At 39.4% G+C, this 23,318-nt stretch overlaps 1 protein-coding gene across 3 annotated transcripts in view; it reads left to right on the forward strand.

Annotated features, from left to right (window-relative positions):
- The first annotated feature begins 521 nt into the window (after positions 1-521).
- CYTIP (cytohesin 1 interacting protein) overlaps positions 522-23,318 on the forward strand; it is a 68,624-nt gene continuing 45,827 nt past the window's right edge. For 2 of the 3 annotated variants that reach the window (XM_019636869.1, XM_019636871.1), the window contains exons 1-2: positions 522-629; positions 2,254-2,369. Coding sequence is in view for 1 of the 3 variants with exons in the window: in XM_019636871.1 (XP_019492416.1) it covers positions 2,367-2,369 (3 nt within the window). In the remaining 2 variants the exon portion in view is untranslated. The other variant, XM_019636870.1, reaches the window with a different exon arrangement.

A 23,318-nucleotide genomic window follows, 5' to 3' on the forward strand; every position in this document is an offset into this window, starting at 1 on the left:
TGATACTCCCCAATTTCTGTCATCGTAATGAGGGTTACAGGTAATTTAACATTGTTTTCTTTTGTGCGTTTGCTCAGCACTTAGCACATTCTAAAGAACGGAGTGCATTCCATTAAACCATTTGGGCCAAAATAAAGTGTAAATAAGTGTAGTAAATATTGCGGCCAGGTGCCTAGTGCCCTGGCTGAGCAAGCAAGTGGGCGTGGTCTAGGGCGAGGGCCTGTAGGAACACGGACTTTGTCTTGCTTGCTTCTCTATCCAGTATCCAAAACATAATACGTGCTCAATATATATCTGAGGAACAACGAAACAACGAGTAGGCTCTCTTTCCTAGTGACTTTGATTGCAGTAGTTATCTGAAGGGCGTAAAACAGTAAGAATTGCTCAATAACTACTTGGTCTCATGAGTTAATTTTTGCACAGCACTTGGAACTTCTTGGGAAAAAGAATGGTGCTTTTGTTGGCACCGTATCATGTTTGCAGTGGCGCACAAATCACTCCTCCTTTTCTTCCTCCAGCTGCCTGCGCTGTGCCCTCCCCCAGCTCTGTGCTGGGCCAGGATCTCCCAAAGGGCAGCCGCACAACCCTTCCTGCCTTCTTCCAGTCACCTCCAGCCCTGCAAGAGAGAGGTAGGGAAAAAGCAAACGCCGGACAGATTTCTTGAGCGCCCCTCAAGAGACTCTGGGGAAAGGGAATTTGGGTTGAGTTTAATGACTCTAAGAGCAACTGGTGTATAGAGGAATGCAAGTTCTTGGCCAGCGGTGGAAGAAACTATTGGAACAGACAGGCTGATCTGGGAGGACCCATCCGGAAGGGGAGGTAGAGGTTGTCATATAGGCAATTGGGAGTATGTACCAAAGCAGCTGCTTTCCAAAAGGTGTGTGGTTTTACACCCATAACACAAAACCTTGGCTATACCTGGCAGAAACTATTACAGTTTTTTTTTGTTTTTTTCGTTTTTTTAGAAGGAACTCATAAAACAAGCTAGATTTCTTTCATATGGGTAAAAAGTTTAACTACTATGATTACTATCCTCCTAATTTTAAAAAAAATATTTGATGATGGAAAATAAAGGGGTTCTATCTCACAATAGATAATCACAGGCTGCAATATTTTTTATTGTATTTATTACCTTAAAATTGCCTTTATTTTTTAGGAACTCAATAAGTAAGTAGTTCAAACGTGATTTGAAAAACAAAAACTGTTTTCTATTAAGAGTGGCTGTCCTTTATGAAAAAATTCAAGAAAAAAGTAGTTTTCCTCTTGAGGTTATATTAACTTTCAACTGATCGTGCATAGTAAATACCTCAAAGTAATGCACCAAGTGCCTGGTACAGGTGCAGAATAACTAGAGTGACTATCGGTGGCAGATCCTGCCTGTAAGGCAGAAACAGATCCCATTTTCCACAACTTTGAAGTGACTTGTTTTCCAAATCAAATCCTGTGGTTTTCTCTATATGTGGGAATTTTTCATGATGCATATTTATATGCTAGTTGCTGTACATGTGGCAAATGTGCTCTCTCTACAGATTATTTCTAGGGCCTGGAAATGAATGTTATGTGGACAAACGCTACCATGGTTTTCTGTTAAAAAGATAGATATACTTAAAATGTTGAATTGTATACTTTAAATGGGTACATGGTATAATATGTAAATCACATCTCAATAAAGCTGTTATTTTAAAAAGTAAAAAAAAAAAAAAGATAGACCACAGAAATGATGTCTGTTTCACTTCAAAAAAACAAACAAACAAAAAATTTCAAGTAAGTCTGGCTTTAGTTCAACAGTATGAAGTTGAGCAAGTCTTAGGTTTTGTTTAAAAAAAAATTATTGAATGAACCTTCTTCCCAATTAAATTGTACTTATTAATCTGAAAACAAAAGCAAGTAGAATAAAATTTGTAGTTAGATTACATTTGAAACTCTGAAAGCTTCATGTCCCCATAAAAGCCACATGTGAAACATTTATTTGGGAGTGACTACAGATAAGAATGGTTTGTTTTTCCACTTGATTCATGACAGAATAAAGAATCCTGATTTTCCATTTGTACAGGGCTTGAGAGTCACATAGGCATTACTAAATTTTTGTTGTTTTTGTCTCTTTTATTTGCAAGGTATTTGTTACTAGACAGTTTGTCCCTGTCATGCAATAAATAGATGGGAGGGAGCCCCCTTCAAAAAAGAGGAGGGCAGAGTGAATTAAGGCGAGATCGAATTTCCTTTTTAGAAGATCAGTATCCTGTTGCATTGCAGGGGGATGTAAATTCCTTTAGAGTGGAAGAGAAGGAACCTCATATGCTCTGGCTTGGCGACCAGAAATCACTGTCAGCGATTTGCCACCTAGTTCATTTGTGAACTGAAGTTCTATGGTAAGTGTGGGTTTGAAATGTGCAGGTTGATTCTTACTATACGTTATTGTTATTTTCTTTGATGTGGGGGTGGGAAGGACGTGAGCACATTTTAATGTAGTATTATATATGGAGACAAATAAAATAGCGAGGGAATTATTGCTGGGAATTCTTTATTCAAGTGTTATTAATAAGTAAGCTGGTTGGCTCTTAGGGTTTTTTCTGCCTAAATATTCTGGACTTCTATTTGTGGTTTTGTTGCTGTCATTATTGTTACTAGGCCTCTTCTATTTTTTTTTATATCATATGGTTAGTGGATTTGATAAAGGGCATGTCTTTTATCAGGTCAAATGTTGAGAGTTTGTGACATTCAGACAATTTTTGGTAATAACCAGAAAGGTCTAATAATTGCAGGAGTATGATATCATTGCAAGGAAAAGGGAAAAAAAAACTGGTCAAGAAATTTAAAGGTTCTTATCAAAAGGAAAGAAAAGAGGTAGCTGGTGAGAAGCCAAGTTTAAATTGGCTAAGCAGTAGAGCTCAAACATGATATTCTATTGATGAAGATAGACTAAGGCGGCTCATGGAAATTTACTGTGTGTGTGTGTGTGTGTGTGTGTGTGTACGAAAAAGAGAGAAAATTGTTTATTTTCTAATCTATATCCACACTAACCTTTCTAAGAACGGGAATCCTGTTCTTTCAACTCTGTATCATCTGCTAATAGACCGTCGATAAATATTTATTGATTGAAAAGGTATCTTTCTTGTCACTGCTTCCGAAAAGGTCAGCAGACTAGTTGCTTTGATGTGCTTTCTGTGAGATGGGCCCGAATAAAGTAATCAGAGCTCAGCCAGAAGCAGCCGAAACTTAATCAAATAAATTTCAGCCAAAAGGTGAGCTGTGAACATATCACAAAGTATTTCCTCAAATTCCCATCATGGCAGAGTCACACTTTGGGGTTAGACCACCAGGGGTCAGGGCATTAGCTCTAAGGAAGCTTTGCTGAAGAACACTTTTGAAGGTGTCAAAGAAGAAAGACACAAGGGCAGTGGATCTCGAACTTTTAATTATGAACAGCGTTCAAGGACTGATTGTGGGTATTACGTCCAGTGATTCTGATTCAGGAAGTTGGGGAGGAGGGCGGTATCCCTGAAATCTTTATTTTGTAAAAGCTGCAGGTGTTGGAGGACCTCACTTTTGAGAAAAATGCGGGGTTTTTCTCTAACTTGTTTATCTCATTAGAGAATTGTCGGTTCAGAATCAGAAAAGAGCCTGGCTCTGTGACTTTGCACAGAGTGCTTTTCTCCTCTAAGATTCAGGTTCCTCCTTTTAAAAAGAGGACAACCGCATTGTTTGTTTCATGGGATTTAAAGAAACAATGCATACAAAGCACTTAGCAGAGTAGCCAGCACATAATAAAGCAATTAGTAAACGTGAGCTAGTGCTGGGGAAGAAGGGGAATGTTAGTGATAAGCCTTCTCTGGTCAGGAAAATGGTCTGGGACTGACAGCCAGCCAAGGTGTGACCAACTAGGAAGTCAGTTCTAGGATGTAGGGGGTTCAGGGCCAGTGTCTGAAGGTAGATCCTAGACCGAAAGATGAATAAACATGGGGATGGGAGACACGTTTTTTTCACCATTACAAATATTTCCTAAGAAATGGTAATGAACAACCCAGATGGCAGAGTTAATTGAATTATAATTGATCCCCAAATAATATTTAAGTCAATTGTTTAATTAATGTTCCTTGGGAAAACAATGATAAAATCTTCTAAACAGGAACCAAGTGGAATGCACCCAATTGGGTGATTGCTTCATATCTGCCATGTACCCCAAATGGAAGGAGTGATGAATGAAGAGAAACATGGTCGAGGGAAGAAGGGCACAGAGCCCACCAATCAAACAGACTGCAATTCAATGACATCCTTGCCTGGTAACTGAGTGCAATGTCAGGTGGTACTGAGTTGGCTGGCTGGCTCACACGTGGCTGTTGCCGAGCTCTGTCCCAAGAAGGAACAGGAAGAAAGAGCAGGGGAAATGGGACTGACGCCTGAGTTAGGTGCCTTTTCGAAAGACAAAAATGGAACTGAGTGGCCGTTAAATGTATGCTATGACTGAAACAGCCGATAAGTGAATAGATGGGGCAGATGAAGGATGAGTGGGGGTGAGACGGGATCAGATGTTCTCATTTAACTTCTTTGGGCCTTAATGTCCTAAGTCCCCTTCTAGTGCTGACAGACTGTGGTAAGACGTAGGTGAGCTGAATCCCAACTCTTTTATATTTTTTCCCTCCTGGAAAGTAGTCCCTAAACTAGGGTACCTAAGTGATTGTTAAATGCTAGCTATTTAGAGGAATTTTGTTTATCCTGACCTATGAATTTTTCAGCATTTTTTTTTATATATAATCCCAAATTGCCACTTAAATATGGGGTTTTTTTGTTTGGTTTTTGTTTTGTTTTGTTTTGTTTTTGCCAGTGCTGTTACTTCTCTGGATAAATTACCATGATAATAGATGGTAATGATAAATAAATGGTGGAGAAAAGAACTGCTGATAACAATAGCCACCATTTTTGGAGCACCTGTCATCTCCTAGGTGTTATGCTTGTCACCTTTCATCTTTAATCCTTACGCCAACCTTGTTAGGAAGCATTATTGTGGCCCCTTTCCATGAGGATTCTGAGCGGTCGCCCAACTAGTAAATAGCAGAGTCGGGATTTGAATCCAGGTCTTTCTAATTCCAAAACCCGTGCTTCTCTCTCTCTTTATTATACCATCAACCTGCCGTGCTGAGCGCATTCATAGGCTTCCTGTATAGTTTGCTCTTTGATTCAGGGTCTTATAATTATTAATCAAAAATACAATATAAAGTGTATATTTTGTGTCCTACTCCTGCACTTCACTTTTTTAAAGACCACTTTACTGGAGCACTTTTTCCTAACAGCAGTAGCATATTATTTTGTTTACTTTGAGTAATGAGTTTACTGACTAGTTGGAACTTGCCTGGGGCTTGTACATTAAAGTAACAATTTTTTCTACTCCAATTAAGCTTTGTCAAATTTCACTTTTCCTTGGGCAGATACAATGATCTTTTGGTTAGTTTTTTTTTTCTTTCCTATAAAAAAGCAAAAAGAAAAACACAACTGATTCTGTGTTATAAAAACTCAATTTTGACCCATTTAAAACTATCCCCTCCGACATCATAGGTTAGATATAAGTTTTCGATCAGAGGGATAAGGGTGTGGTATGTCTCTGGGACACCATTCCTCTCTCCCTTTTCTAGGCTACTAAGGTTTGGAGAGATTTGGGGCAAGGAGGAAGGAGAAGAAAATGACAAGTCTCTCATATTTAATAGTCCTTCGTGTAAGATTTTGACTCTTTCCTGGTTTAGGAGGACTGGAAAGCTGAGGACCTCTGTGTGGTCGGCATCCACACAAGAGTTTTCAGCGTCCGTGGGGCCTTCCCACGACACAGTCACTGATATGGGAAATCCAGTCCAGGAAGATCTGATCCATCTGAACACCCCAGCCTCCTGCTGTTTGGCCTCCTCATTCAGCAGGAGGCCTCATGCATGGAATATGGCAAGATAACACAAACCTGGTCACTGCCCCTGAGCTCACTTGGCCTTTAGACACAGCTTGCCAGTTGCTCCAGGACTGTGCCTTCTCTCTTCTTCACATTTCCTTTTCTCCTTCAGTTCAGATCTGTACAGGGGGTGGACTAGCAAGGCCACTGCATATGCAGGTGTCCAAGCTGGAAGTGAAATTGTGGCATTGCTTTCCTATAGGCATACCTCCCCAGCTTCAAGAATGGCTCTCTTGACAGCCCCTGCACTTGGTTCAGTGGTGACAAGCAGGTCCTTGGGGGAGCTGATGAAATACCTGAAGCGTCACTCTCTTCTGCCCTCACCAAGGCCGCCTCCCAGTGTTGATGACTTCCCGTGTCTTTTTTTCCCACTCCAGTCTTCCTTTTAGACTCCACTGGGAAAGCGGAGGACACAGTCTGGGTGACAATTGAGAGCAGCAGAGCCAATTACCTGTCCCTTAGTAAGCCTTGAGGGAGACAGTGGCCCTAGTTGTTAGTTCTCCAGCTTCTTAATCCCAATATTGGAGCCCTAATGGCCAATTGGATTTAGTAACCTGTTAACATTTGTGCACTTTTGGGGGCAAAAATTAATTGATATAAAATTAAGATTCTTTATTTGGGAGAGGCACTATAATGATTGTCAGGACAACAAGAAAATAAGCCACAGACTGGAAGAAAACATTTGCAAAAGACATATCTGATAGAAGACTATTATCCAAACTATATTTGTCTAAACTTGGAAGCAACCAAGATGTCCTTCAGTAGGTAGAGTAGATAAACTGTGGTGCCTCCAGACAATGGGATATTATTCAGTGCTAAAAATAAATGTGTTATCAAGCCGTGAAAAGACATGGAAGAAACTTAAATGTGTATTAGTAAATGAAAGCAGTCAATTTGAAAAGGCTACATACTGTATGATTCTAATCATATGGCATTCTAGAAAAGGCAAAACTATGGAGACAGTAAAAATATCAGTGGTTTCTAGGGGGTTGGGAGAGGGAGAAATGAGTAGGTAGAGCACAGAAGATTTTTAGGGCAGTGAAACTAGTCTGTATGATATTACAGTGGTGGATACATGTCATAATATACTTGTCAAAACCCATAGAATGTGCAACACCAAAAGTGAACCCTAATGTAAACTATGGACTTGGGTGCCAATGATGTGTCAGTGTAGGTTCATCAATTGTAACGAATCCCCTGGTGTGGGATGTTGATAGTGGAGGAGGTTGTGTGTTTGTGTGTTTGTGTGTGTGTGTGGGGGGGGGTGGCAAGAGGTGTATGAAAACTTGACACTTTCTGTTCTATTTTGCTGTGAACCTAAAACTGCTTTATAAAATTAAACTCTATTAAAAACTAATTTGCAAAAACATGGATGGATCTTGAGATCACAATGCTAAGCGAAATAAATCAGACAAAAAGTAGAGAACCATATGATTTCACTGATATGTGGTACATAAAACTGAAAACAACAAAAGAACAAGAAAAAAAATAAAGACGCAAAACTCATAGACACAGGCAATAATTTACTGGTTACCAGAGGATAAGGGGGCAGCGGAGTGGTAGATGATGGTAAAAAGGATCAAATATGTGGTAATGGAAAGAGAACTGACTCTGAGCGGTAAACACACAATGTGATATATAGATGATATATTATAGAATTGTACACCTGAAACCTATGTAACTTTACTAACAATTGTTACCCCAATAAACTTCAATTAAAGAAAAAACTAATTTACATTAAAAATAGTATTGTAAAAGTCACAGGTAGCCGACATAGAAAAATCTGCTTTCTAAATGGATAATGTTTTAAGATTTCTTCACTTTTTTATGGGATGGAGTAATGTTCTGTGGTGTGACTTCATTTCTTGGATAGAGAATGTCTAACCAATAATAGAGGTGAGGCGGTTCAGCCTTCTACCTCCTATCTGCTTGTACACTCGTAGATACTGATCCTGCTATGACTAGGCAGCAGCAGTTTGGGGAGTAGAGTCACCTCTTCCTGGAAGCCGCCTCATTGATAGCACAGTTACCTCAGGGCCGCCACAGAACTCTGCATCACAGTTACTGTTCTGAAAGATGTAATTCTGCGGTAACTCATTATTACCTCAAAAACGGCAGTCCCCAAAAATTGTGATTCTGTTTTCTTAGAACACTCTTTTCTGTGTTCACAACTTTAGTTGGTCTTTAAACCAGGACTAAGAAGCAGAAAAAGATAGTATTGTAGCTGGCAAGTTAGACACAGTATAGCTCTGAGAAATTTAGCCACTTGTACAAAATTGGCATTTGCTTGTGATGTCATTCTTTCACATTTAGCTGCAAACACCCATTCTGGGCCTTGATATCTAATAAGAGGTTTTGCACAACTAGCAAAGAGTTAATATTTAGTAATTTTCTAGGTAGGTGTTAAGGACATGTATCACTGGGAGATGGGATTATAAGTGATTTTATATTATATTTATGCAGTTTCTGAAAGTGTTCTTTAATGGACATATACTTTTTATCATCAGAAAAAAATAAACCTATTTTTATTTGAAAAATGAAGGTTACCTGAAAGAAAAACAGATGAAATATCTATGAACATTTTGAAAGATGAGGTTATAAGAAGGACTTACCCTACTAACTGAGAATAATGACAACAACAATAATAGCTACCATTTCTGTGGTACTTTTAATGTGCCAAACACTCTTCTAAACTATTTATTTACTAACCAATTTAATCTTCATAACAACCTCATGATGGAAGTAATATTGGTATACCCATTTGACAGATAAGGAAACTGAGTCACAGAGAGGCCATACTAGCCCATTGTTAGATAGCTGGTAAGGGGTAGTGTGAAAAGGTGAGAACAAGCACCCTGGTTCCAGAGTAGGATTCTTACTCTACTAGGTTGCAAAATGCCACAATTGTAAGAACAACATATAGTACTAGCTTTCTAAAGATCAGAGCTCTTAATGTAATAAAAATAAATAAGCTGGCCATACAAATTAGAATATAGAAAAGTTTAATAGGATAAATGAAGCACCATAAATCAGTGAGACAGGGGATGGGTGATTTTATAATGCTGTTTGGTGAAATTGATTATTCAGATAAAAAAATTCAGATTACTGCGCTCCCCCTTAAAAATAATTACCCATTTGGGGCCGGCCGAGTGGCGCGATGGTTAAGAACTCGCTTGGGATGCCAGAGGGCCCCGGTTCGGATCCCACATATGAGGGCCAGTGACACTGCCCTCCACAGCTAAGATGCTGAGCAACAGCTCAACCTGGAGCTGGGCTGCCGTGAGTCGCCGCGACGGCATAGGCTGCAGCCCCTGTGGCAGTGGGTTGCCATGGGCTACCGTATGTAGCCAGCAGCCAGCGTGAGCGGCCGTCCAGAAGCCGGCGACTGATGTGCCTCGCCCGAGAAGAGCGCAATGATGGTGCCAACTTGGGCCAGTGAAGCAACATCCTCCACAACTAGACTGAAGAACAAAATGACAGCAACTTGTCTGTTCCCCTTCCCCCAATTCCCCAGCACTGTTCCAATTCCCCCAATAAAAATCTTTAAAAATAAATAAATAAAAAAAAATAATTACCCATTTTACTCCAAAAAGGGTTAAATCTAAATAGTTAAACAAAAATAACTTGAATGAAATCAATTAAGGAAATTGCAGAGGAAAAGATTAATGGATAAAATTTACAAGTTCTGTATGTCAAACAAAATGAAAAGATAACAACTAACACATTTAAGAAAATGTGATTTTTAAATACATACCTATAATAAAATCACGAAAGAGGAAACAAAAACAGTTAACAAAATATGAAAAATAATCACCCTCTTTTGTAATACAAGAAAAACAAATTTTCAATAATTCAGATTGACACAAAAATGAGGTGGCACTTTTCATGGAGCACATATTAGCAAAAATTTTAAACTGGTAATTATCAAGGTTGTCAGGAATTCTGTAGGAGCAATGATTTCATGTACAACCTTTCTGTCAATAACTTAGCAATATCCATTGAGAACCTTAAAAACAGCTACATTTTTCAAATAAAAAAATTTTTTTTAAAGATTTTATTGGGGAATTGGGAGAGGGGAACAGAGCTAAGGAAATGGGGAAGGGGAGCAGACAAGTTGCTGTCCTCCTGTTTCTCAGTCTAGCTGTGGAAGACGTCACCCTACTGGCCCATGTTGGTATTGTGATCATTGCGCTCTTCCTGGCTGAAGCAGATGGGTCGCTGGCCCCTGGACGACTGACCACAGTGGCTCTTGGCAGCTCACGCCAACTGCCAGCCACTCATAGCTTATGGCAGTCCACTGCAGCTCCACTGCAGCTTATGCCATCGCCAGTGACCCACCACAGCCCAGCTCCAGGTCAAGCTGTTGCTCACCATCCTAGCTACAGAGGGCGAAGCATCACTGGCCCTAATGTGAGATCCGAACTGGGGCCCTGCTGCTCAGAGCTGGTGTCCCAAGCCAGCTCTTAACCAACGCGCCACTCGGCTGGCCCTCAAATCAAAAATTTTTTTACGTAAAGATTTATCCTATGGAAATGGGTATGGGAACAAAGACTTATGTCCAAATTTTCATCACACCATTATTTCTAATACTGAAATACTAGAAACAACTTAACATATTTAATACAATTGGATTAGTTGGCAATAACTGGAAAATATGGTACATCTATAGGATGGACTATCCAATTAAAATCAGTTGTGAGTGGTTCTTAGTGAGAAGAGAAAATGGTTATTAGATAGCAGTTGAAGTGGGACAAGAGAGGATACATAATTATTTAAGCATAATTATCTCATTAGTTAAAATTGATAACAATAAAAAAGGACCAGAAGGGTCATGACAACTGTTCACAATGGCTATTGGTGTTGCAGGGATCTCTGTATTTTACAAACTGCCTAAAACAAATACAGATAATAATGGGGAAACATATTTTAAATATGAGAAGAAAGAAAGAAATACAGGGAGCAATACAGAAATAAAGTAAAAAAAGGCCCAATCATTGAAAATTGTGAGAAGCACATGCATATGCTCTCATATCTGAAATGATGGCAGAGCTGGGATGGAGCTTAGAGCAAATAAAAATATTAGAACAATTAATGCTTTTGGCTAGTGCCTTCCAAGCATTGGAGTCAAGAGAACAACTGAAATGACAGACCTACTCTCTGTCTACACTTGGGAAGAACGGCCAACCCATCTCATGGGATATGCTGATAAAAGTCAGTGTTTTTCTAAAACAAACCAGCTCCCTGCCAAAATTCACATTTTTTACAGATGTCACATAGATTTTTAGCATTACCTCTAAAATGTCTGGTTAAGACATTTTTTTTTTTTTTTTAGCTGAGCCATCCTGCTACCTGTTGGCAGCTCAGCGGCTGCTCAGCTCAGACTGGACTTGAACTGCTGTTGCTCAGAGCACAAACTCTTGAGCAAGCTCTTAACCAACTGAGCCACTCAGCCAGCCCTTGGTTAAGACATTTTTAAAGGAATGAGTCTTGTGATTCAGTCTCCAGCATTTTCTCTTTAAGTCTGTGAACTTCTCAATTCATGCTATATTATAAATTTTGGGGTGTGGGGGAATGAGTAGCAAAAGCAGATATAATTTGTTAATTAGCTGTGGCTTGTATTTTTCTACAGTCTAAATACACAGAAGTTTACAACTTTCCCTACCCTCATTTGAATTAGACTTTCTAAAATGTTTTAGAGGAGTTTGAAGTTCTAATTATTTTCTTCAGATACTTTTCTCTCCTGGGAAGTTGGATGCATTTATCTCCTGCCTGTATGTGCTACTTCATGGTCAGGAGAATTTATTTCCCCACATTTTTAGTTCTCACCTAGAACTCTTGGTTTTAGTCAAACCCTTGCAGGGTTGGGCAGCCCTTACATGCTTGTTCTTAGCATACTGGATCCCTGGTCCACACACTCAAGTTCATACTTTCAGTTCCCATCTCTTGTAATTACGCTGTGCTCTCTTCCGGGCATCCTTGATATAGTACCTTGACTACCACCTTCTAATCCCATATTCCAACTGAATGACCTCTTAGGTAAGCATGGTAGAAAAAAAAAGTTTTCCTTCATTTTGTTTTAGGAAGTATCAATGTATTTTGGTGAAAACATAAACATGATTTTTTTTATGTCGAAGAAACAAAGTATAATTAAAGCTCTATTTTCCATTGAGTTGTCGTTGAACTGTTTTATATAGAGCATTTTCTTTCCCCTCATCCTCAGTAAGATTCCATGGAGGTTCTCCATCAGCCCAGGAGATGAGATTCTGGTTGTTGGATCCACAAAGCATGATGTCACCTAGTCCCAGGGCATTTATCAGCATGGCATATGCATTGTTTTGCTGCTTGGCTCTGCTGAGCCAAGGAGATGATGTATATGAATTCACACTCCTCCACTCTCATCTTTCGTCTCCCATCTCCACTTTTTCTCTGAAGGCAGTTTTGGCTGCCACCAAGTACTCTATCTCAAATGCCAAATTTTCAATGCAAATGGTATTGTGCCTATTTACAGAAACATCTCGTCACTTGGGCCAGTTCATCTTTCTGTGGACATACACAGACTGGTAGTGCAGCTATGATTTTGGCTGCCACTTTGTGAAAATACAAGCCGCAACCACAATTGTAAACGGCTAATTTAAAACTGGAAGGTTGATAGGGAGGCTCACATGCCCTAGAGTCACTGAGGCTCGTTAGGAGTATGAAGTTGTATCAGCCTGGGATTTTACTCCGTGTCACATTAGCCCTTCTGTTCCCTCTGGGGATCCCTGTTGCTATTAACCTGTGACGTAAACATTGCCACTGTTGCTTCTACCTCTAGCATTCAGTCAGCCATTTAGCAAATAGAGAGAGAACACCAACCGTTGCCACACACTCTGCTAGTTGCTAGAGATGTAAGGGAAAAACAGGAAAGAGTCCCTGCCCTGGGTGAGCTGACATTTATTGGAAATGCAGAAAAGAGAGAGCCAATTACAGTATGGTGTGGTGAGAAAAATCCCCCATTCTGTGGCAGAACGTTGTACGCAAGAGGGACACTCAGATTGGCCTTTGAAGAGGATGGCCAGGGCAAGTTTCCTGGAGAAGCAATCTACCACCTGCAAGAGAGAGGCCTGAAGCTGTGTGGGTGCGATGCTTCCAGGGCCCTCTTCCATGGGGGACATGGGCATGATGCGTGTGACTCAAGCACAGCATGGGATTCCGTAAGCACTGGACTGACAGCAATAAATCACCCAAACCAAGCTTGGACGTCTGGCAAGCAATGGGGAAATGACAATCATGAATCTATGTTTCGGGTGGTGTTTTGGTTCATTAATATTTTTGGGTGTTTTCTCAGTGTTACTTAATATAGGTTAAAAAGTAAAATATATAAACAGTGAGTTCTTTTCATGAACAAAAATCATGACTGTGCCTTGCTGGATCCAAGGATTCTCCCCGTATCTGATTGCAGATCTAACTTTCCTGAAGGTTGGTTGGAGGCCTGCACAGTGACCTCTGACTGAGAATGGACCCACCTGTGAGTAGACTCATTAGAGAGGATTTGCCTGAAGTGATGCTGCCTTCTCTCCAGGGTGCCTTCTGTAGATTCTTCTTTGTTCTGCTCAGAAGCAGACTTCACTGACTCAGATTTCTTGAACCTTAGTATCCTAACACCTGCCACCATCGATTGCTCTTTAACGTGACCAGCCTGTAATGTCCCGGGTCTCAACTTTCTTCTCTCTTCTCGTTATTCTTCCAATAGCCTTCCTCATAGCTTCATTATTGTGATCACTACTACTCCTACTACTCATCCTACTTCTACGCCTACTACAACTTGTAGTATTACTACTACTACTGTCACTACTTCTACTACTACTTCTATTGTTATTGCTCTTACTACTACTAGTTATGCTATTTGTTCCACTACTATTGCTACTTCTACTACTACTTCTATGACTATTGTAACCACTGCTATTACTACTACCACTTCTACTACTGCCACTTTTACCAATACAACTCCCCCCCCACTCCTCCTCTTCCTATCACTACTAGTGTTTTTGTTTTGTTTTGTTTTGAGTGACTATATTCTAGGCACTGTCTTAGGCATTTTTAAAATATCTTCTGAACAACTGTGCAAAAACAAATACATTACTTACATTTTTCATTTGAAGTTATTGAGGCTGAGAGAGTTTCAGAAACTTTGGTTCATTGGATATTATTCTCAACTTATGGAGCACATTAAAAATTAATACAACATTTAGCCCACAGTGGCTACTGAGCTCCATTTATAGTTCCCTTAGTTCTGAGGCCTGTGTGTCCCGGAGTGCTTTCTGCTATGGGACACCCTGGTAGCAACATGACTAGAACAGGCTTTTGGGCCTGATGGTTTGGCAGTTATCAGAGGTTTCAAGACATCTTAGTCTCGGGCTGTGATAAAAAATGCCATTGACTGGGTGGCTTAAACAACACATTTTTATTTGTCACAGTTCTGGATGAGCGCGTGCTTCCTTCTTGCCATATCCTCACATGGTGGACAGAACAGAAAGAGAGACAAACACTCTTATCTTACAAGGGCACTAATCTCATCCTTGGGGCTCCAATTTATGACTTAATTATCTCCAAAAAACCTCATTCCCAAATACCATCACATTAGGTATTAAAGTGTCAATATATGAATTTTTGAGGGAAAAAACATGCAGTCCATAATACAAGGCAAGCAAAGGGTTTCTTGAGAGCAAGTGGGCCCCATCAAAGGAGAAATACAGTCTGTCAGTCTCCAGAGTCGGCAATCAGTGAGGGGGCCTGAATACCTCATCCTGGGGCAGAATTGTCACTAGGCATTCATTTTCTGTTTAATTTTGCTTTTGTTTGTACTATCTGCTGAGTGTTGGTTGTTATGGGCTTAGAGCTGTTAATTCTTGGCAAAAATAATCATAATAATAATAAAATAGCATGAAGTAATGTAGTTGAAATCACCCCTCTTGGGGACAGAGAGAGAGGTGCTTGGGTTATTAGATCAACATCATTAACCTCAGCAATTCCTATGTAACCTTGCAAATATACTGATGCTTTGGCATGATCTAAAAGTTTTATTATTAAAAAAACCTTTTTATGAAAAATTTTTTAACTCATAACACTACATAAAATAAGAAAGAACACATAAACAAATTTAAACTTTTACTCTCTATGCTAAGTATGGGGCTGTGTGTGTGTGTGTGTGTGTGTGTGTGTGTGTGTGTGTGTGCACACTCGCATGTGCACTCAGGCAGATGGATAAGAAAATGTAGACATTCGTTACCTAGAGAGGATGGAGTTAGAACAGGTGTCCATTTATTGGGTTGTCGGGAAAATCATGACACATTTTTGCATTGAAAAACATAGGAAAAACGTCATGACTTTCCTGATGACCCAATAGTTCTAATCAGATCACTGAAGAGGCACTTTCAGTGGTGGAGAAAGAGGTATGGTTCAGGAGGCTAAGAATAGAAGGTGTATTTAGCCACAAGTCATGGATTAGTGGGGCTCTGTATTTTGTTGGTTTGAAGTAAAGTAATATCAACCTCAGTAGAGTTTTTTTTTCTTCTGCTTTATTGAGGTATAATTGACAAATACAATTGTAAGATATTTAAAGTATACAATGCAATGATTTGATATATGTATACGTTGTGAAAGCATCCCCATCACTGAGTTAATTTAACACATCCAGCACCTCAAATATTTAACTTTTTCTTTTTTTTTTTTTATGGCGAGAACATTTAAGTTCTACTCTCCTGGCAAATTTCAGTTATACATTACAGTGTTATCAACTATAGTCATATGTTATACATTAGCTCCACAGTCCTTATTCATTTCATACTGAGTAGCTTTCTTGTTGAAGTGACCTTTTTGCTTAAGGCTTGTAATGAAAGGGTACTTAGAAGATATCAAAGAGAATCATTGGCTCATTTATCTATATATGGACTTCCACTTTTTCCAAAATGTTGCCATAGGCAGAGACAGTGAAAAGGGGGGGGGGATGGTCTGGAAGAGGACTGGGGCTGACAGTTGCATCATACAAATCTACTGTAAATGTTTTTGTTGTTGTTGTTGGTTTGAACCAGCTTTCAGAAGTCCCAGATAAATATTGTCACAAAATCTTTGAAGGTATTTTTTTCTCCTTCAAGAACTTCCTGTAGAGCTCATTAGGAATACTTCATGTCCCTATACAATCCCACCCAATGTATCAGTGAGAATTTTGAGTATCCAATTTGTACAGTTCATGCTTCATAGACATTACGATTCACATACACATTTGTTCATATGCACTACATAGTGATGGAATCAGCAAGATTTTGTTTGTTAGTTAGTCAATCTCTTGGTTTATTCAGTCTCACCCAGTTTGTATCAAAAGGGATTTAAAATGGTTAAATTTTAGTAAAGTTCAGCAGGTTGGCTCTTGACCACATTTAACATGATTTTTCTTTTCTTTGGAAGGATTTTACTTTTTTGTTTGTTTAATTCATTGAGAGTTCTCTTGCATTTGAGAGGCTATCATCTCTAAGTTAAAGAAAGGAAAATGGAGATATAAAATTTTTTCCTGGAATGCTAGAAATTTAGATGAGGTGAAACATCTGATACAAAAACAAACAAACAAAAAAACCAAACCAAAACAAGCAAACAAACAAACAAACAAAACCCCAAACCACCAAAAAACATCATTTCCAGTCACCTACCTTTAAGGAGCTGAAATGATTTCATCTGTTTCTAAGATACTTGGGTGAGTTAAACCAAACAGGAAAAAATAGAAGTTCTTGAGTCATAGAGGAACTGCTCATTACTCATTTGACTTTGCAAGCCAAATAATGATGCCATTACCCTGAAATCTACAGAACTTAAGCTAACTCATTGACAATTATCAAAGTGCTATGGTTATGCTCTCGTGTCATGAGCGCTGTGAGCGCCTTAACTTATCCATTTCCTTTAGACTACTCCAGCCCTTCATACCTCTAGAACTAGATCATGTTTTCACAAACTTTTTAGATTATGGGCACTTTGGGGAAGATAACTCAACACCACTCCATCTTTTGGGTGACCTACCCCATCTTATATAACTTGAATGAGAAAATTATATATGAGAACAAATGGAAAGATCAGTGTTCCTTTACCATAATGGAGACAATGCCCAGTTTCTCAGAATTCAGGGAGAAGCTAAATGATAGATGCAAAAATATTATAAACACTAATCTTCTTGGCCTCTTGTTGATGGCAGTCATCTGTAATAGGTGGACAAGTTGTCACACCCAGTGAAAACCATGAAAGGGAAGCAGAATGGGGAAGTGGAAGGGAAAGTTTTGACTTAGTGGTCTTGTACCATTTTGGAAAATGTAAGTCAGTGTGGTATTTGTAGTTCTCACATTATTATAAAAAACATCATATACCCTCTCTTGCAACTGCACCTAAAAATGCTGGTTTCTTTTAATCCTTTAATCTATAGAAGAGGCAGAATGTTTCTCTCCCTAAAGCAACAGTCAGGTTCTGCCACTAGGGACCCTGAGGTGTCTTCATGCCATGCCAGTGTTCAGCAAGTTAGGATTTCTTAGATATTTTTATTAATATTGGGTTGTCAGAAAAGTCATAATGCATTTTTGCAATGAAAAACATAGAAAAAATACGTCATGACTTTTCCGACAACCCAATATTTATTGAGTGCTTAGTAGTGTGTCAGGTACTATTACAGCTCTGTAATTTTCACGAAAACCCTATGAGGTTGGTACAATTTTTATGTACTGGGGGTGCCAAAAAACGCCCCCAAAATATATACACATTTTGAGAGACGTTATCTCTGTAGATGTGAAAACTGAGGCAGACAGGGAGAAAACGCAGCTATTGGGTTGTCGGAAAAGTCATGACGTATTTTTTGTACGTTTTTCGTTGCAAAAATGTGTCATGACTTTTCCGACAACCCAATATTTCCAATAGGTTTGTTGCATACTGTCCTCATGGGACACCTGCAGCACTTGTTTACCTCTTAATTTACAATTATTTTAGAAACTTAAACTGTTTTTGAAGTTATAGAAGTAAGTACATGTGTAAGGTAAGGATTAAAACATATGAAGGATACACAAAAAGAAACCTTCCTTCCCTTAAATGCAAGAACTACTCACAGAGGTGTAACTATTAAGTTTTAATGTATTTAGAAATAGTCTGTGTATAAACCGGGGTATATTCACACATGCATACATATTTAGTTTAGTTTGTGGATCTTTTAGAGTACTTGTATTATACCTTGACTTATTATAGTCATTTGTGAACATGCTTATTTTCCTGAATTGATGATAAGCCCTCTGAGGTCATGCTATGTATACTGTTCTGGTTATCTACTGTTAAGTAACAAATGAACTTACAACAACATTTGTCTGCTCACAGATCTGCAATGTGGGCAGGGCTCAGAGGGGACATCTCATCTTTGTTCAACTCAGCCTCAGCTGGTGGCTCAGAGGCTGAGTCTGGAGTCATCTCAAGGCCTAACTGCTCACCTGTGCAGTGTTTGTTGCTTCTCTCAGCTGAGTGAGACAGTGGTTAGAACACCTATGCATGGTCTTCCATATAGCTGCTTGGCCTCCTCAGAGCATGGTGGTTGGGTTCTAAACATCCTAAGAGAACTGGGCAGAAGCTGTATTGACTCTTATAACTTATGTTTGGACATCATATGTAGCATTCCTGCTATGGTCACAGGCTTACCCAGACTCAAGGAGGGAGAATGTATAACCCGCCTCTCAAAAATCACACTATAAGGAGAGCATGTGGGATGAGCTATATCAATGAAGCCATCATTGGAAAATGTAATTTGTCACAAGTATCTTTTCATCATAGGCTCATCCTTCTACTGTCTAGACCTTTATCTCACAGCTTTGTATGCAATAGATGCTCGATTAATGTTCAGGAAATTGAATTGTTGAATCAGGGTTAAGAGGAGGCAGCTCTCTGCACTGAGCTAGGCTAACAAGGGAGGGGAGATGGTGGCTCATGTTTGTGAAGATGCCGCCCATTATCTCAAAAGCTGGATTCAGGGTATAAAATCTCATCAGGGACAATTGCTAGGGGTGGCTAGAAAAGGTGCTGATAGAATGATTCTCTTAGGGCAATTAGCAGATGCCTTGAGCTTTCTTCTTTGTCCATGAGGTTTCTTACAAGTGCCATTTTGATTGTGAAGGGGAAACAGGTTAGTGCAATGCTGAGTTTCATGTGAACAGGTGCATCGAAACTGCATCCTCTAGAAACTTCAGTCAGTGCATAAAGCCCTACTGTTGAAGGGCTTTATGTGCATAAAGCCTTTCCGGGGAAGCTCACCTGAATGGCTCAGAAGCCTTTATTGTGTGTTTGACACTGGTTAAATTAGTATGAAGGTGAAACTGTGGGTAGAAAAGATGAGGGCAGAGTGTGAAGGCTGAACCTTGTTTGCTCTTAGATTTTATGGGAATAAATATTATAGGTGCCTATCAGAGCAGGGACTGAACAACTGCTAATATCTATGTTGGTCCTCTGGTATTGATACTAGGTCTGTACCACCAGCAGAGGTCTGATATTGAAGAAACATCTCCTGATCAAGCAAAGCTAAGTAAGCTATGCCTGAGAGATGTGGAGGCAGGATGGAAGGCCCTATTCACAGAATTTGTTTCAGAACCCATTCCTGTTATGTGTTGTCTTTTTTGTTTCTCTTTCTTCTTCTCTATACTGTCCTTCACACTCTCATACTTGGTTTTCACAGTCAGTTCTTAACCTCTTCTGCTCACAGGACGTTGTTTGATACATTTGTTCTCTCTTGATGTCCCATCACTTGAACCTGATAACCCTGAATGAGACCAACCTGGCCCTGGAGATAATCTCCTCCCACCCCCCACCCACCCCCGCAACATTTGCAGGTGCGTCTCCAATGCACATACGTGTGATCTCCCCTCATAGGGGTCTTAATCAGAGCATTCAAGCTCCAATGGGCTCTGCCTTTCTTCCCAGTTTGGCCTTGATAGAGTTAGAGCAAACAATCATTAAGATTCAGTGATGATGTGTTTGTAAGGGTTTAGACCCAGAGATACAATTTAAAAAGAGCTTGTGTGCTCATATTTAAGGGTATTTGGAGAACTTCTATCAGAGAAACTGGGTCAATATCTTTAGATAAATATTTCCGGCTACCTGTAGGAGCTTTCTGTCACATCGCTTACACTGACTTCTCCACCAAGTTGGTATTCACAGTGTTACTTAACTCCATTTTTCCTTTAATTTGTCATTACTTTTAACTTTAAATCATTACTTTTGAGGAGGTCATTAAAGGCCAACCTCTAGGTTTCTACCCATCACTGTCCACATTCTTCCCCTACGGATAAGCTTCACTGATAGAGTGTGACTTCATGGTAACCTTTGGGGGTTGTCTGGTGTAGGAAGAGGAAACAACTGAAACATGAATTTCATGACAGATTTTGATGCTGAGATCACATTATTTTACTGGACCTTGGTCTGAAGGAATGATCAGACACTTAATTATCTAGTTGAGTTTAAGGTGTACATTTCATGTGACTTTTAAAATTACTGTTTTTGGAAAACTACAGAATCTTGAAATTTGTTGACCTGCCATTTCAAATGGCTTCTGTAGTATGAGATAGAGTATAAGATTTCCTTATGTGATTTAATTTTTGGACCTCAGGGGTTGAACACTGTTTGCTGGAGCTTGACTGCAGTCATGGCAAGCAAATTAGGGTCAGAAAATGGATCAAAATCATTTAGACCCCTTGCCATCACTTTCCATGATATCATCATCTTTCCTGTTCCCCAGGATGATTCAGTTATCAACTTCCTTTCCCATTGCCCTTATACGTAGGAGTCACAAAGTCCAATTGCTTATCCTTCTGGATTCTACTCTTTCCCTTTCCTCCTCATTGACATTGCTTTAGTTTAAGCCTTTATTGACTGTTTCTAAGATTATGGCATTAGTCGAACTGGTCATTATCTCTCTCCCCTGCAATTATCTCATAATTCACTGCCAAGTCAATTTTCCTAAATTTTCCATATAGTTAGCTTATGCCTTTGTTCAAAAAATCCCCCTTTGATTATTGAATCAAGTCCAAATTATTTAGCATAGAAGATAATGGCCCTTACCCACCCAATGCCAATAAGGTACTTTATATTGAATAGTTACGTCTTTCCAAGCAGCCCACACTCTTGAAACACCTGCCTCATTATCAATCTCCGATCAATTTTCTCTGTGTTTTCTCCTCTTGATAACTCTCCTTACACTCTCACTCACATGTGAAATGTTGGTTCTTCTCTGATTGCCATATCTAACTGTTGAAAGTATACTGATTCTCCAAACTTGTTTTCCTCCTTCAAAGGCAACTCCTCCCACACCCCAAGGAGAAATAAATCTCTGTGTTCTGTTTTCTTGAAGTACTTTATACCATTCCTTTTGTACTCTGTGGAAGTGGATTTGTTGATCTCTTCTAGACTTTAGTCTCATGCAGGGCAGAAGTGAGGTTTTCATAACTCTGGCATCACTTTCCCTTAGATTAAAGCTAGATATGGGCTGGCCGAGTGGCGCATTGGTTAGGAGTTGACTTGGGATGCCAGCTCTGAGCAGCAGGGCCCTGGTTCAGATCCCACATTAGAGCCAGTGATGCTGCGCCCTCTACAGCTAAGATGGTGAACAACAGCTCAACGTGGAGCTGGGCTGCCAAGAGTCACCTGTGAGGGCGTGGGCAGCCGTGAGTGGCCAGCAGCTGGCATGAGCTTTCGTGCCATGAGCTGCTGTGAGCCACCGTGAGCGGCCTTCCAATGGCTGGCGAGCGACTGCCTGACCTGGGAAGAGCTAATGATAATACCAACTTGGGCCAGTGAAGCAACGTCCTCCACAACTAGACTGAAGAACAACAACAACAAAAAAGAAGCTAGATACTTAGTTGGCCTTTGCTAAGAGTTTTGTTTTGAATTTGATTTTCATAGATTCACTGTGGGGAAAATGGAATTTAATCCAGACCATGAACTCAGTTTTTATGTATATAATGTATATAAAGCTACTGTGGTGAAAATGTATGATTGGCTTGGAGACTGATTACCCTGATTACATTGTTTTAAGTCAAAAGTTTAAATGTGATTTAATAAAGGATGTTTAAGAGATATCATTGTTGAAGGACATTAAGACTGTTTCTTCAAAAATTGGATGTACAAGCAATGCTTTTATGTATTCAAGCTTATCAACTGTAACAACTCTTATAGACACAAACTCTAAATGTATAGTAACACCAATGGTTGTTTGTCCAATATGCTGAAATGGGAAGTCTTTAACTATTTTGGTATATATACCTTATACCTTCATTATCTTCATTTCTTTTTAGAAATGAGCTCTATCGTGTGGTATATTTATGAGAGGTAAGACCACCAATGTGTCTTTCCATCTTCAACTATATTAACACATCTAACTGATGTGTCAGCTAGTCTGAGAACTAGGGTCACAGAAAATTGAGTATTAAAGTCATAAAAGTGCTATATTTAAAGAAAATCTCTTTCTTGTGATGTGTTGTTCCAAATTGTTCTTCTCTTGTTTTAAATGCTATAATGTTCAGAATTGATTCTCTTTGCACCTTGTAACAATATTTAGTTATCCTGTTTTCAGTTTAGAATAATGTGTGTCATTTTTCCATCACTACTTTCAGATAATATATATATATTTTTTTGGTAATGTTATTCATAATGAACCTGCTTTTCAGTCCCCATCACACATTTAACTATTTCTTTTGGGCACAGACCTTCCTTTGAAGCCAGTGGGAGATTTGTTCAAAGATAAATTATGTGGCAGGAAGGGAACCGTTTCCCACCTTCCTCTCTCTCTGACTCTTTCATCATGTGTAACAATGTTTTCCACCTCTGTAGATAAGGTCTTTTTTTTTAAATTTTCTATATTTAACATCAACACTAAATTCTGTTAAGCAGCATCAGCCATTCTTACCACATCCACCCAGATTAAAAGTGAGTCAAAGACAATTAGGTTACTCTGGCAGGAACTGTGACCCCACAAACTGATAATTTTTTATTGTATCTTCTAGTCCCTGTAGATGCAAACAATGTGTTCTCTTCTGCAAATATTAAGAGACAGATTAAGGCAATTTCCTTTTCACCTCCTTTTTTTTTTTTTTGACAATAGGATTTCTTTTCTTCCCCCCCTGCCCTCCTACATTATTTGTCCTTTGCTTGACTTGTTAGGGCTAGACAGCGGCTTGATGATATTCAGTTCTTACATGTAGTCACTGGATTTTATCCAACCCTTTTTTCTAGATGATTTGCCTAAAGTTGTAAAACTTCAGAAAAAGACACTCCGCAAATTCCCTTGATAATACATGCTAAGGTTGAATGGTCTTCCCTTTCGGGAAAGTGCCACCTCCGTTAGTCACTTGAA

The sequence above is a fragment of the Hipposideros armiger genome, unplaced genomic scaffold (genome assembly GCF_001890085.2).
Source record: "Hipposideros armiger isolate ML-2016 unplaced genomic scaffold, ASM189008v1 scaffold_30, whole genome shotgun sequence".
Lineage (NCBI taxonomy): Eukaryota > Metazoa > Chordata > Mammalia > Chiroptera > Hipposideridae > Hipposideros > Hipposideros armiger.